This window comes from Schistocerca serialis, chromosome 7 (assembly GCF_023864345.2).
Source record: "Schistocerca serialis cubense isolate TAMUIC-IGC-003099 chromosome 7, iqSchSeri2.2, whole genome shotgun sequence".
In the NCBI taxonomy this organism is placed as follows: Eukaryota; Metazoa; Arthropoda; class Insecta; order Orthoptera; family Acrididae; genus Schistocerca; species Schistocerca serialis.
In genome coordinates, this window is record NC_064644.1 from 264,251,986 (window position 1) to 264,268,346 (window position 16,361).

A 16,361-nucleotide genomic window follows, 5' to 3' on the forward strand; every position below is an offset into this window, starting at 1 on the left:
GCCTAGCTCATGTCAGACTATGAAACATAGGTTTTACACTACAAAGTGTAGATGGGAAGTGGAAGTAAGGTTAGGAATATGTAAAATGTCTGGGTAAAGTATGAAACCTATCTTTTGTATGAGGGAATGAGAAGACCACGACTTGGACATATGAGGTAGGTAATGCAGTACTGAGCACTGACTAATCCAAGTTCATTTATGTCGCATGCAGATACTTTCCAAGTTATTAAAAGTAGATGGAGGTATGGGAAACAGAAAACTATCTGACTAATCCTCTCTCCTCTACACACAAAGTAGTAGAAATTTTTAGAGTTTTTATAGCTGCAGAGCACATGAAATCTTATCCTGTTCACTGTGTTACAAGCACTACTGCAGCCTTAATTTCAAAAGGGAGAGGTACCAGTGATGGTAACAAACAGCAAAAAATAAATTCCACTCTGAACAAGTAAAAACTGAAAACTAGTCAAGTCAGGGAGCAACATTACATTTCGGTAAAAAAATTTGGAATACACAAGAAATTTAATCTCTTCGGCAGTATGTCAAGTTTTAAAGTCAGATTGAAGGTAAATGCTGTGGTGTCACCGCCAGACACCACACTTGCTAGGTGGTAGCTTTAAATCGGCCGCGGTCCATTAGTACATGTCGGACCCGTGTGTCGGCACTGTCAGTGATCGCAGACCAAGCGCCACCACACGGCAGGTCTCGAGAGACTTACTAGCACTCGCCCAGTTGTACGGACGACTTAGCTAGCGATGCAATGGACGAAGCCTCGTTTATTTGCAGAGAAGATAGTTAGAATAGCCTTCAGCTAAGTCAATGGCTACGACCTAGCAAGGCGCCATAGCAATTGATAGTTATCGTATGAAGCATGTCTCATCAAGAACGATGTATACAAATGATGGATTAAAGTTAAGTATTCCAGCAGCTACGTACTTTTCTTTATAGCATTCATTCCATATCCTGTTTCAGACCTCACGCCATCCTGCGTGAGCTTATAGCATGCATTTCGGTCTCCTCAAACCACACTGTGTCGGCACTTCTGTCGACACATCAAATGCAATGACCTCTGCTTCTATAACTTAAACATATCCCTCGGGGAGCAATCCATATTGATATTTAAGGAGTTCTTGCCAACTATCTAACATTGCACAGTAATTTTAAGTGTTCATGTGGCAATAATTATATACTGATTATTGTTTGTGGAAACATGATATTTAAAACTTAATTTTTTACTCAACTATAAACTACAACTCTATCTGATGTTTGAGTGCATTAAAATATGTGATTATGTGCCATAATATAATTCCAAATAGCTTCTAATTATCTAACAATAAAACATGTACCAATATCACTAAAGTACAATAAAAAATACTAAAAATAATTTCTCCCTCAACTGTGTTTATCAGATTCAAGGTCATTCACCATGAGTTACGTATCAGTACCAACATATGTAACTACTGGTCAAAGTTCGCAGATTTAGGCTTTCTGTTTGTGGTATATCTGTGGAAAACCCATTATATATATTACAAAATGTGTACAGAGAAATGAAATAGAAATTACCTCTTTCACAGTCACCATTTTACGAATTTCTTCTCTATAGGTATCATCAGAAAAGTACTGTGATGCAAGCAAATCCCAGTTGATGGACTCACTCATAACTCCCTAGAAAAATTACATATTAAGACCTTTTTAATGGAATATGACTTATAATAACATTTGTTATGGCTGTATATGATGTAACGCACATGTGCATTTAGTAATGTATAAAATATTCACTAAAGTTATCAGCAATAACGGAAAACTATTTGAATTTAATTTCAAAGAAACATATTGACTTTAGAACTAACTACTTGAAAATTGTAAATAAAATTATAAAATGAAACGAGTATGAATTAGCATTTTTTCTGTAGATTATAGACTTTTAGAAAGTTTTTCACTTAGTTTCAATGAAATGAATACTAACAGACCAACAGAAACATTGTGTGCTTTCTTTTTAAATAATTATACAGATGAATATATAAGTCAATGCTACAGGTTTCTTTAGGCTTCATCAGGATAGTAATTCAGAATTGAAAGAGAAGTCATTAAAAGTGGATTCCATCCCATCAAAAACATTCTTGTGATTATTAGAGGAAGTTTTCCAATCATACTAGGAAAACAAAGAAGGAATATTTGTTAATGTAACATACAGGGCCCATGTTTCTTTGATGATGACATTGTACTTTTAACTTCTAGTGCAGGTAAACATCAGCAATAAAAATGTGTGTGAAATCTTACGGGAAATAACTGCTAAGGTCATCAGTCCCTAAGCTTACACACTACTTAACCTAAATTACCCTAAGGACAAACACACACACCCATGCCCGAGGGAGGACTCGAACCTCTGCTGGGACCAGCTGCACAGTCCATGACTGCAGCGCCTAAGACCGCTCGGCTAATCCCGCGCGGCTCAGCAATAAATGTAAGAATTTTATAGAGCAAGTTTGAAAATAGGCCTGAAAATCAACTATAATAAGACTTAAATAATGTACAAAAACCACATTCAAAAGAAAACTGTACATGTTAACAATGAAGTCAGAGAACCAGTTGATGAGTTTTTGTATTTAGTGCAGTTGAAGACAATGAGTGGACAGACAAGAAAGAAGATAAACAGAAGAATATAAAAATTCCTTTGAGTGCTTTTGGTAAACTAAACAGACTTTCAAACTTAAGCTTACAATGTGTCTGAAAAGCAAAACTTACAATCAGTGTTTTATTACCAGTTTTGGCTCATGATAGATACACACTTATATGGATTAATATGGTTCTTAAATGGTTCTTTTGACATTAATCTTAAGGTACCTTTAATTTGTTTTACTTGATATATTCTTACATATTGTTATTTACACTCCTTTCTCTCTCACTCCCCCCCTCCCCTCCCCTTCTCTCTCTCTCTCTCTCTCTCTATCTATCTCTTTCGCGCGCGCACACACACACACACACACACACACACACACACACACACACACACACACACACAAAAACTATAGAGTTATGTTTTCTAAAAGCAGACCAAGTTATACAGCAGAAATAATTTCAATATATGTTTGGAGTTTATTTTACTATCTACAAGATTCTTCACATCACTGGGTAAGTATCCAAAGAATTTTGTAGCTGTATGCATCACTCCTGTCTGTGCCACACTAAGAATAAGTATCGGACAGTGTGAATCATTTCTCCTTCTAGTACCATGTTCATGAATATTACTAATGTGTTCAAACTGTGATTAATTATTGACAGCAAAATTCCTAAAGGGGTAAATGTAATGTCATGTTATTGTCAGCATGTGCAACTGTTTAAAGAGCTGTCTATAAAAGGGTCTAGAGTGGACACCATATATTAACCCTAATACACATTTTTGTACTTGAAACACTTTCTTCCTCAATGCAGAGTTGTTCCATAATATGACGCTGGAAAACCTCAACGGAAGAAAGTAGGAAAAGCTGGTCAATGTTCTTGACATTTTCATCTCCAGAGTTTGCTATCATCTGTTATGTAACTGTCATAGAACTTAGTTGTTTAAGAAGATCTATAAAATGTGACTTCCAGAGCAGATTCTTACCTACGTATACATCCATATTGGTAGGGAGGATGCAGCATCTTATCTTGGATTGACAGATGCAGAAGTAACTTCAGGTGTAACCCACTGAAGTGTGTTGGGTTCCTCACTGTTCATGTTATGTATTAATGATCTTGCGGACAATATTAATAGTAACCTCAGACTTTTTGCAGATGATGTAGTTATCTACAGTAAAGTAAAGTCTCAATGAAGTTGTACAAATATTCAGTTAGACCTGGATAATATTTCAAAGTGGTGCAATGACTGGCAAATTGCGTTAAATGTTCAAAAATGTAAAATTGCGCACTTCACAAAAATAGTATTCTATGAATACAATACAACTGAGTGACAATTGGAATCTGTAAACTCACACAAATACTTGGGTCACGAAGTGGAACGATCACGTAGGCTCAGTCCTGGGTAAAGTAGGTAGCAGACTTTGGTTTGTTGGTAAAATACTAAGCAAGTGCAATCAGTCTTCAAAGGAGATTGCTTACAAATCACATGCGATCCTTCCTAGGATAACGCTCATATGTGTGGGACCCATACCAAATAGGACTGAAGGGGATATTGAAAGTACACAGAGAAGAGCAGCATGAATGGTCACAAGTTTATTTGACCCAAGGGAGACTGTCACTGGCATGTTGAAAGAAAAGAATTCGCAGACTCTTGATGATAGATGGAAACTATCCCAGGAAGTCTACTGACATTGTACCAGGAACTGGCTTTAAATGATGACTAAGGAATATATTACAATCCCCACATATTGCTCCCACTGGGGTCATAAGGGTGAGTTTAGATCAATTACAGCATGCACAGAGGCATTTAAACAATCATTTTTCCCACACTCCATATGAGGATGGAATGGGAAAAGCTCTAATAACGGGTACAGTGGGATATACCTTCTGCCTTACACTCCAAAATGATTCAAACAGTATATATGTAGATGTAGATAGTCTGCAAACCACTGTGAAATGTATGGCAAAGGATATTACCCACTGTACCACACATTACGGCTTCTTCCCACTTGATTTGCAGGTAAAGCACAGGAAGAATTACAGCTTAAATGGCTCTTAGTGCACCATAATTAGCAATTGCGATCCCTACAGGAGTGAATAATTACTCATTCAATAATGGTTCTTGAAATTATGTAAAAGCATTTGTGGGCTCACTATAAACACTGAAGAATTCAGAATATTCTGTTCCATTTACTGGTTTTCCTTCAAGCATAATTTCTAATGGTGAGGACAGGATTTGTGCTGTACAGAATTGCATGTTTTTATCTAGGTGCAGTGATAGTCCACTTATAAAGAGCCAGTTTATAATATTCAAGAAAATGTATTTATATTTTTAAGTTTTGATCATTCTCAATTAGGTCTGATTATAATACCTACACCATTAGCAAAGTGAACTATTACAGTTTCTTTGGATATATGATAGCAGCTCATTTTTATGTAAGAAGAACAAGATTAGACCCAGTATTGAAGCCTTTGGTGCACCTATAATGATTATTATGAAGATGCTGTTTTGTTCTGTGCATGCCTTCTATTTCTAAATGTAACACTCTCAATTATTTCACATCAGAAAAATAAACAATTTTTGAAAACATAATATAAATGGATAGATAAAAAAAACCTACTCACCAAGTGGCAGCAGGGGAAAATGTATATAAGTTAAGGATATTTACAGGCTTTCGGAGCCAGTGGCGTCTCCTTCTGGCAGAAGGGTTGAATGGGAATGGGAATGGGAATGAAGGAAGAGGACTGGTGAGGTTTAAGAAAAGCGGAGAGTTATGTCAAGGTCCATAGAAAGATAAGGTTGGGCATAAGCACTGTGTGTTGCTGTTGGCTGCCTTGTGAACAGTGCTATAACATCGAGGCCGCTCATTTATGCAGTGTACTTGTAGCATGTTTTAGTTTCTACTGAAATACTTAATTGTAAGTTGCTATTCTGCTACTGCTAGAATGTTACTGCTACATTCTGTAACTTGTCCAGCTTTTCAACATGCACTGCAGATTCTTTTCTTTTCTTTTTTTTTAAAAAAAAAAATCATTTACTTATCGAATTGAAACATGCAAAAAGAAAAAAAAATGCAATGTACAATCTGTTTTTGCAATTTTCTGTCAAATTAAATGGCCGAAATGAAGAAAAATTTTATCACGTAAAAAAGCTCTGTATAATGCTTATTTTTATTTTGTATGCATCACAAGTTTAAAAGAACTTCAACTAATAGAGGGACACAGTCACTTTAATTAAAAAAATTATAGAAATGCCTTCTTTGTAGAAACAATTATAATTAGCTAATCTATTTACAACATCCCCAAATCCAAAGAATCCTGCTGACAGGTGTGAAAATTACCAAACTATCAGTTTAATGTCATGGCTGCAAAATACTAACAAAAATCCTTCACAGAAGAAAGGAAAAACTGGTAGAAGCCGACCTCGGGGAAGATCAGTTTGGATTTCAGAGAAATGTAGGAACACACGAGGCAATACTTACCCTACGACTTCTCATAAAAGATAGGTTAAGGAAAGAAAAACCTCCATGTATAGCATTTGTGGACCTACAGGAAGCTTTTGACAATGTTTACTGGAATACTCTCTTTCGAATTCTGAAGGTGGCAGGGATAAAATACAGGGAGTGAAAGGCTATTTACAATTTGCACAGAAACCATATGGCAGTTATAAGAGTTGACGGGGAAGCAGTGGTTGAGAAGAGAGTGAGACAGGGTTGTAGCTTATCAATGTCATTCAGTCTGTATAGTGAGCAAGCAGTAAAAGAAACAAAAGAAAAATGTGGAATAGGAATTAAAATCCAGGGAGAAGAAATACAAACTTTGAGGTTTGCCAATGACATTGTAATTCTGTCAGAGGCAGCAAAGGACTTGGAAGAGCAGTTGAGCGGGTTGGACAGTATCATGAAAGGAGGAGATAAAGATGATCAACAACAAAAGCAAAATGAGGATAATGGAATGTAGTCAAATTAAATCAGGTGACACTGAAGGAATTAGATTAGGAAATGAGACACTTAAAGTTATTTGAGGAGCAAAATAATTGATGTTGGCAAAGTAGGGAGGATATAAAATGTAGACTGACAACAGTAAGAAAAGTATTTCTGATGAAGAGGAATTTGTTAAAACTGAGTACAGATTTAAGTGCGAGCAAGTCCTTTTTGAAAATATTTCTATGGAGTGTAGTCATGCATGGAAGTCAAACATGGACAATAAACAGTTTAGATAAGAAGAGAATACAAGCATTTGAAATGTGGTGTTACAGGAGAATACTGAAGATTGGGTGGGTAGATCATGTAACTACTGAGTAGCTACTGAACAGAATTGGGGAGAAGAGAAATTTGTAGTACAACCTGACTAAAAGAAGGGATCAGTTGGTAGGACACATTCTGAGGCATCAAGAGATCACCGATTTAGTACTGGAGGGAAATGTGGGGGTAAAAATCATAGAAGGAGAGCAAGAGATGAACACAGTAAGCAGATACAGAGGAATGTAGGTTGCAGTAGATACTTGGAGATAAAGAGCCTTGAACAGGATATAGTAATATAGAGAGCTGCATCAAACCAATCTTTGGACTCAAGATCACAACAACAACAACAACAACAACAGTTAAAACATGATTCAAAATCCCTAACTGGCAATTGAAACTACGATTCATCCAAGAACACAAGACTGACACTGCAGGTACAGGTTATCCAAGTTTTTTCACTGAGAAAACTGTAATTTTTTTGTGCAGTGATGCATTAAGTACTAAACTTGGATATGTACTCTTCGACCCATCAAGCCCATTTTGACTCTATAACAAATATCCGATTTGACAGAGTGAAAATATTTTGACCAGTATTCAATTAATTTCATGAGATACAAGTGCATTTTTATTACTTTCTTCATGACAACTGACTACAAAGATCTTTATTACACACTTGCAGTTTCATCCACATTTTTAAGGTGAGCATTTCTTTGGTATAAAATCACTATGGAATTCTGTAAACTGGCTTTGTCTGAATTATTACAAATAGCTTCTCCTGTACTGTACATTTAGCAGCAGCCTTCTTCTGTGGTGAAAGCTTTCCTACATTTACATCTATGTCTAAATCTATTCTCTGTGAACCACCGAAATGCATGGCTGTGGACATGTCTCACTGTACCAATTGTTAGGGCTTTTTCCCATTCCATTCACATAATGAATTGTGGAAAGAGTGACTGCTTAAATGCATCTTTGCATAAGACCCCCATGGGAAAAATACATAGGGGCTCATAATATGTTCCTAGATCCGTCATTTCAAGTTGGTTCTAGATACTTTCTGAGTAGGTTTTCACGGGGTAGTTTGCATCTGTTTTCAAGTGTCCGCCAGTTTATTTCTTTCAGCATCTTCATGACACCCTCCCATGCGTTGAACAACCCTGTGACTATTCGTGCTGCCCTTCTTTGCAACCCCTTAGTCCAGTTCGTTATTACAAAATTATATATTGTGTAGAGTATCTTCAAACTGAAAATAATTTTGTTGTTATTACAAAATTATTTTCATTGAAGATACTCTATACACACAGCTAGATGGCTTGGCAATAGAGTCTCCCCTCAGTCCTCTTCTAGCTGAAATTTCTGTGGACCATTTTGAAAAACAGTTCCTAAAATTAAATTCTTAGTGATAATATCAAATATTGGTAGATGATGTACTCTGTCTATGGACTGGTACCAAAAGACATCTGAACATATTCCTAGAACACCTAAACTCATGTCTGTGGACTGGTACCAAAAGACATCTGAACACATTCCCAGAACACCTAAACTCACAACACAAAGACATACAGTTCAACATAGAGAGTGGTGAAAAATCCTTCAACTTCATAGGCCTCAATGTAAAAATACACACAGTTTCAAAATTTACAAAAAAACCCACAACCACAGACACTGTAATATGCTCTTGTCCACAAAACCTAATAGCACACAAACATGCTCCCTTCTATTTCACGATGTCTTACATGCATACCATGGTCAAAACACAATTTAAAAATAGAATAGACACCGTTCAATGTATTGTACCTAACAATGGCTGTAACCCTCAGTTAACTGACAACATTCTACATAAGAAACAAAGAAGAAACCTACACAATAAATAAGACCATAAGGACGGCTGTAGGCGTTTCATTTTCTTACAATAGTGAACAGCCATGGTCCCCAAGACCAGGATGGACATACAAAAAGAAGAAAAATGCTGCCCTATGTGAATGCCGCCTTGCAGTAACAGTCATATTTAAAACCAACTGGTGTACTATCTCATATTTAGGAAAGCTTTCCAACAAATTAACCAAACTCTTACAACTTGTAAAACTTCATGTTATGTAAGAGGCACTACAGCTCACATCTTATTCAACAGCAAGGACAAAGCAGATTTATTAAGTAACAGTTGTTGTTGTTGTTGTTGTGGTCTTCAGTCCTGAGACTGGTTTGATGCAGCTCTCCATGCTACTCTATCCTGTGCAAGCTTTTTCATCTCCCAGTACCTACTGCAACCTACATCCTTCTGAATCTGCTTAGTGTATTTATCTCTTGGTCTCCCTCTACGATTTTTACCCTCCACGCTGCCCTCCAATACTAAATTGGTGATCCCTTGATGCCTCAGAACATGTCCTACCAACCGATCCCTTCTTCTGGTCAAGTTGTGCCACAAACTTCTCTTCTCCCCAATCCTATTCAATACTTCCTCATTAGTTACGTGATCTATCCATCTAATCTTCAGCATTCTTCTGTAGCACCACATTTCGAAAGCTTCTATTCTCTTCTTGTCCAAACTATTTATCGTCCATGTTTCACTTCCATACATGGCTACACTCCATACAAATACTTTCAGAAATGACTTCCTGACACTTACATCAATACTGGATGTTAACAAATTTCTCTTCTTCAGAAACGCTTTCCTTGCCATTGTCAGCCTACATTTTATATCCTCTCTACTTCGACCATCATCAGTTATTTTGCTCCCCAAATAGCAAAACTCCTTTACTACTTTAAGTGCCTCATTTCCTAATCTAATTCCCTCAGCATCACCCGACTTAATTAGACTACATTCCATTATCCTTGTTTTGCTTTTGTTGATATTCATCTTATATCCTCCTTTCAAGACACTGTCCATTCCATTCAACTGCTCTTCCAAGTCCTTTGCTGTCTCTGACAGAATTACAATGTCATCGGCGAACCTCAAAGTTTTTATTTCTTCTCCATGAATTTTAATACCTACTCCGAATTTTTCTTTTGTTTCCTTTACTGCTTGCTCAATATACAGATTGAACAACATCGGGGAGAGGCTACAACCCTGTCTTACTCCCTTCCCAACCACTGCTTCCCTTTCATGTCCCTCGACTCTTATAACTGCCATCTGGTTTCTGTACAAATTGTAAATAGCCTTTCGCTCCCTGTATTTTACCCCTGCCACCTTTAGAATTTGAAAGAGAGTATTCCAGTCAACATTGTCAAAAGCTTTCTCTAAGTCTACAAATCCTACAAACGTAGGTTTGCCTTTCCTTAATCTTTCTTCTAACATAAGTCGTAAGGTCAGTATTGCCTCACGTGTTCCAGTGTCTCTACGGAATCCAAACTGATCTTCCCCGAGGTTGGCCTCTACCAGTTTTTCCATTCGTCTGTAAAGAATTCGCGTTAGTATTTTGCAGCTGTGACTTATTAAGCTGATAGTTCGGTAATTTTCACATCTGTCAACACCTGCTTTCTTTGGGATTGGAATTATTATATTCTTCTTGAAGTCTGAGGGTATTTCGCCTGTTTCATACATCTTGCTCACCAGATGGTAGAGTTTTGTCAGGACTGGCTCTCCCACGGCCGTCAGTAGTTCCAATGGAATATTGTCTACTCCAGGGGCCTTGTTTCGACTCAGGTCTTTCAGTGCTCTGTCAAACTCTTCACGCAGTATCATATCTCCCATTTCATCTTCATCTACATCCTCTTCCATTTCCATAATATTGTCCTCAAGTACATCGCCCTTGTATGGACCCTCTATATACTCCTTCCACCTTTCTGCTTTCCCTTCTTTGCTTAGAACTGGGTTTCCATCTGAGCTCTTGATATTCATACAAGTCGTTCTCTTATCTCCAAAGGTCTCTCTAATTTTCCTGTAGGCGGTATCTATCTTACCCCTAGTGAGATAGGCCTCTACATCCTTACATTTGTCCTCTAGCCATCCCTGCTTAGCCATTTTGCACTTCCTGTCGATCTCATTTTTGAGACGTTTGTATTCCTTTTTGCCTGTTTCACTTACTGCATTTTTATATTTTCTCCTTTCATCAATTAAATTCAATATTTCTTCTGTTACCCAAGGATTTCTACTAGCCCTCGTCTTTTTACCTACTTGATCCTCTGCTGCCTTCACTACTTCATCCCTCAAAGCTACCCATTCTTCTTCTACTGTATTTATTTCCCCCATTCCTGTCAATTGCTCCCTTATCCTCTCCCTGAATCTCTGTACAACCTCCGGTTCTTTTAGTTTATCCAGGTCCCATCTCCTTAAATTCCCACCTTTTTGCAGCTTCTTCAGTTTTAATCTACAGGTCATAACCATTAGATTGCGGTCAGAGTCCACATCTGCCCCTGGAAATGTCTTACAATTTAAAACCTGGTTCCTAAATCTCTGTCTTACCATTATATAATCTATCTGATACCTTTTAGTATCTCCAGGGTTCTTCCATGTATACAACCTTCTTTCATGATTCTTAAACCAAGTGTTAGTTAGGATTATGTTGTGCTCTGTGCAAAATTATACCAGGCGGCTTCCTCTTTCATTTCTGTCCCCCAATCCATATTCACCTACTATGTTTCCTTCTCTCCCTTTTCCTACACTCGAATTCCAGTCACCCATGACTATTAAATTTTTGTCTCCCTTCACAATCTGAATAATTTCTTTTATTTCATCATACATTTCTTCAATTTCTTCGTCATCTGCAGAGCTAGTTGGCATATAAACTTGTACTACTGTAGTAGGTGTGGGCTTCGTATCTATCTTGGCCACAATAATAAGTAACAGTGGTGTTCATAAAATCACTTGCAATGATTTCAACAAACTGTATATTGGCCAAACAGGCAAGGCTATAGAAACTAGGCTGATCGAACATGAATGCAGCTGAAGATTACATGAGTCAGTCTCTACATTTACCAAACATATACTGAAGGCTGGATACAGATACCAGTCCACACAGAAGTGCTACATATAGCCAAAAAAGGAAGAAATCCAACTCTGTTAGAACCACTTGACATAAACAAACATTTAGTATAAAATCCCTAGTTGGTTCTAAATGATCAGTTACAGCGGAGAACACCCCCATTTTCAAGCTTCACATGATGCACATACTTCTACACAGAATTCCATATTCCTTACCTTGCTTACCTTACAAACTTTAATATTGAATGAATGAATGAATGAAACGACTGAGTGAAAATGAATAAATGAAAATATCCTATGCTTTCCCTTGAGGGCAAAGGCCTCCAACAAGAAGTGGTGGCTGCTTTTAAAGACTCAACGCAGTGGGCTAGTCCGCATAAGATGGTACCGCACTTAATACACACTACACACTGAATTACACTTGATCACTTAGTTGTAGTTCTAGTTGTTTCCATTCCTTTCTGTTTCTGGCTACACTGGTCCACTGTCTTCCTGCTTGTTTTCTGAATAAGTCCAACCATTTGCGTCTTGGTCTTCCTAAGAGTCTCTCATCATTGTAGGGGTTCCATGTGGTAGCTCGTGCCATCCATCTGTCATCTTGCAGCCTCACCACATGGCCGTCCCATTTCCATTTGGTCTTAGTAGTCTGTTGCGCTATGTCTATTGTTGCTGACATCTTGTGTATTGAGGTGTTCGATATACTGCCTTTCAGAGAAATGCATTTTCCTTTGGCATACCTGTAGAGTGTTTCTCTCTTTGGCTTTGAGAGCCCATGTCTGACATCCATATAATAACACTGGAAAAATGTAACTTTCAAGTGCTTCCATTTTGAGCCTACTATTCAGAGTTCTGTCTAGCTTTCCAAGCTAAGGAAACTCTTCGTTTTATTTCTTTTTCCATTTTGTTGTTAAAGGAAATTATTTGGCCTAGGTATGTGTATTGTGATGCATACATTAGTTCCGTTCCTTCAAGGTATATTGGGGTTTCTAATCCATTTGTCACTACTCGCATTTTAGATTTGTTCATTGTGAGTAATGCCATCTTGCTTTGTGTGTTAAGCTCCTGGAGCATTGATTGCACTTCCACTGCACTTTTGGCAAAGAGGACTATGCTGCCAGCAAACCTCAAATTTGTTAGTCTCTTGTTGTTGAGGCATATTCAGTCTTTCTTATTCCATTATAGTTTCCTGAATATGTCCTCCAGCATGCAGGTAAATAGTTTTGGGAAGATTGGATCCCCTTGTCTAACTCCTCTTTCCACGCGGAAAGGTTCACCTGTTTCAGGTTTTAGCTCTAGCGAAGCTGTGGTTTTGAATGTTTCTTCGCAATTTTATGTATTTTGCTTCTACTCCTTGGTTTCTTAGTGCTTGAAGTATGTTTGGGTGTTCGAGAGTATCGAATGCTTTGCCGTAATCAACATTACAACAGTATACCTTGTAATAATGTAATATTCTGTATTTCAATCATGTACTGTGTTTAATATTGTCTATTGCATTAACTGTAATTTACAATTTAAAAAATGTTTGTTGCACAACATGAGTGAGCAGTGCTCAGTTAGACAGTTGTCAACCAATGTCACAACTCCCATGAGTCCCAAACTATATCATCATAACCATATAACTTGCAATACTGTAATGCTGTGTATTTTAATTATTTATTGTGTTTAATATTGTACACAGTGTAAAAAGTAATTTAAAAAAATTAAAAATAAACCAAGAAGTTTGGTGCACAACATTCTGTGAAAGTGGATTGTATCTTTGCCTATAATGTTTGGTTACCTAAGAATTAGTGTCCCTTGCAGATGCTATTCTGTTGTTTCCTGAAGATCATTAGAACAAAAACAGTTTACTTGTTATTCTACCTTAAATATGGAACTTTTCTACTAAGAAACGCTGGAAGAACCCATAAATAGAGGTTCTACATATGCCAATGACTCTCCATCCAAGGTAACTTGCTACTTCCTCCCTATTAAAAAAATATTCAATCTTGTCATGAATTTCACTTGATACACCATACTATCACACTTTTGATAATAAGCATAGGTGAGGTACTGAGTCAAATGCTTTTCTGAAAATGGAAAATACTGCAGGTACCTCATTGCCTTGATATATAACTTTCATCTTCAATATGTCATGTGAGAAAGGAGCAAATTGAGTTTCACATGATCTGTATTTTTGGAATTAATTATGGTTGGCATGGAGGAGGTCATTCTGTTCTCTGTGCTTTTCCAACGTATTTCATGTTTGCTGAAACGTTCCTTCTGTTGCACTGGTGGTACTACTACAAGGTAAATTAGACAATGGAAATACATTGTTCATATGCACTCATTTCCACTGTAAATTTAGCAGTTTCAAAATAAAGCCTCTAATGTAATCAGTATCTTTGAAGTGACGAGAACAAATTCTAGCATTTGCAACATTCTCAGTGTCTTTTCTACAGCATTTCGACAGCCAAATCTCTTGAAGACTTGGATCGTGAAGGAAAGCAAAGAGCACCTACTTCAGTATATTTAGTGTTGCAATTCTGAGGACTACAGCCAACAACAGCATAACCCGGCATTGCTTGCACCACACACACTTTCACTTGTGAATCATTCATTACACAAAAGTAACAAAGCAAAAATGACACCACGCAAGAAATCACACAGACTCCTACATACAAATATGTGTGTGAAGTGCTTCTCTCTGATGTCAAGTGCATAATGGCAGAAATGTGTTTGCTTCTTTGCAGCATTTACTGCATATCCCTGGAATTATGGGAAAGTCACCCACAACCCTTGCTAGAAGGGATGAGAAAGAAGGACTGACTGTTGGGGACTTCACCTGATGAGATTTGAAAACCTGAGAGCTTAAAGTTCGAATGAAGGGTAATAAGAAAGACAGAGATTACTGGGAACGAGCATTACAACATATCCTTCGTTCTCACCATCCATCTGGCCTTAAATTTACATTAATTTCTTCAGTTTCAGCATTTCTTTTCAGTGACAATTCCTTTCTTTGCTCCCTTCTAGTTGTCTACACCTTGTATTTTTTGTTGGTTGGTTTGTGGTATTAAAGGGACCAGACTGCTACAGTCATCAGTCCTTTGTATTTCTTTGTCCCCCCACCTCACATGTCTACCATGTATAATGCACTTAGCTTTCCATTCTTATTAACTCTTGCATGATATTTTGTCTGTAATATCTGTTCTGCTAATTACCCTATCTTCCAACTTTAAGCTCTCAGATTTTCAATTTACCTCCATGGTAAATTTATTGATCCCTGCATTAAATTTACCATGGAGGTTGAACGTGACGGGATGCTTCCATTTTTGGACACTATGGTATACAAAAAAACAGATGGTAATTTGGGACACAGTGTTCACCGAAAGCTGATGTACACAGATCAGTATCTGCATTCTAAGAGTTGTCATCCACGACACCAATGTAGTGGCATCCTTAAGACTTTGGTACTCAGAGCATATGCCATTTCCGATGCGGACAGTTTAACCCAAGAAATGCGCATTTTATGGCTATTTTTAAGGAAAATGGATACTCTGAGAAGTGGATCCATCGGGCTATGGAGTTTGGACCATCACCGGAAGAGCATGAAGAGGAACATAGATCGGTTGCCTTTATTCCTTATGCTGGGGGCATATCATTTAAGATTGAAAGAATTTAAAGGAATTTTAACATTAAGAGTGTATTCCATCGACCTTCCAAGATTAGGGCACTGCCGTCATATGAGGCTATAAAAACATGAAAAATCAACAGTGTCAGAACACTGCTTAAATGAGGGACACGGTATGAAATTTGACAAAACTGTGTTAATTACCAACACTTCCGGTTTTTGGAACAGTGTCTATAAACAGGCAATTGAAATTAGGTTGGTGGATAATTTAAGTAATAGAGACAATGGGTTTCCTCACAGTGGGACGTGGAATCCTGTACTATCCCATATCAAAACAGAACATTCTTTGGTGTGGCCAGTCCAAGTGTTCAAAAATGATCCCTGAGTGTGATATATTGTTGCCGCTGGTCTTCTACTAAGGGCAGTGCACCTACCCAGTCTTGGAGGGCAGCAACCGTGATAGGCGGTGCATGCGTCATGTACGGTATGGTGGCCTCTATAGGACGTCGATTTGTAGCCTGGTGTCAGTTCTCAATGGGACTCATCAGCAGTAGCAGCATTCTCCTGAGGATGGTGAATAGTTGGATCACCGAAATATTGAATCGGGTTGATTTTAGCATCAGGCAGCAAACCTGAAGAGACTTTCAAAACTAAGGAAAATATTTTGAGAATTAGACAAATAGCTTCTACAGATTTTTTTAAATTCATCTTTAGTAGTAGAAAATTTCGAAGATGCAACTATGAGCTCCATACTGAGATTATCAGTATCCACATAGATTGATTTTATGAGAAATAATGTTTAACAAAAGCCTTTGGCCAAGGTCTAAACTGGCTTGTTGAGGTGTGGTCAAAAAGTAAATGGAATTTTTGTTTTTCTTAAAGAACCTTTATTTATTTGTCAGCATCAACTTTGCCCCGAAAGTAATCCCCCACAGATATAATACACTTGTGCCAGCACTTTTTCCAACTTTTCTAG

The 16,361-nt window shown here is 37.5% G+C and overlaps 1 protein-coding gene across 3 annotated transcripts in view; it reads right to left on the bottom strand.

Moving 5' to 3' along the window:
• Positions 1 to 16,361, bottom strand: part of LOC126413337 (protein ABHD18) — a 189,263-nt gene that overhangs the window by 97,209 nt on the left and 75,693 nt on the right. For all 3 annotated transcript variants that reach the window (XR_007575368.1, XR_007575367.1, XM_050083248.1), the window contains one exon: positions 1,561 to 1,662. Coding sequence is in view for 1 of the 3 variants with exons in the window: in XM_050083248.1 (XP_049939205.1) it covers positions 1,561 to 1,662 (102 nt within the window). In the remaining 2 variants the exon portion in view is untranslated. The remainder of the gene's footprint in view (positions 1 to 1,560; positions 1,663 to 16,361) is intronic.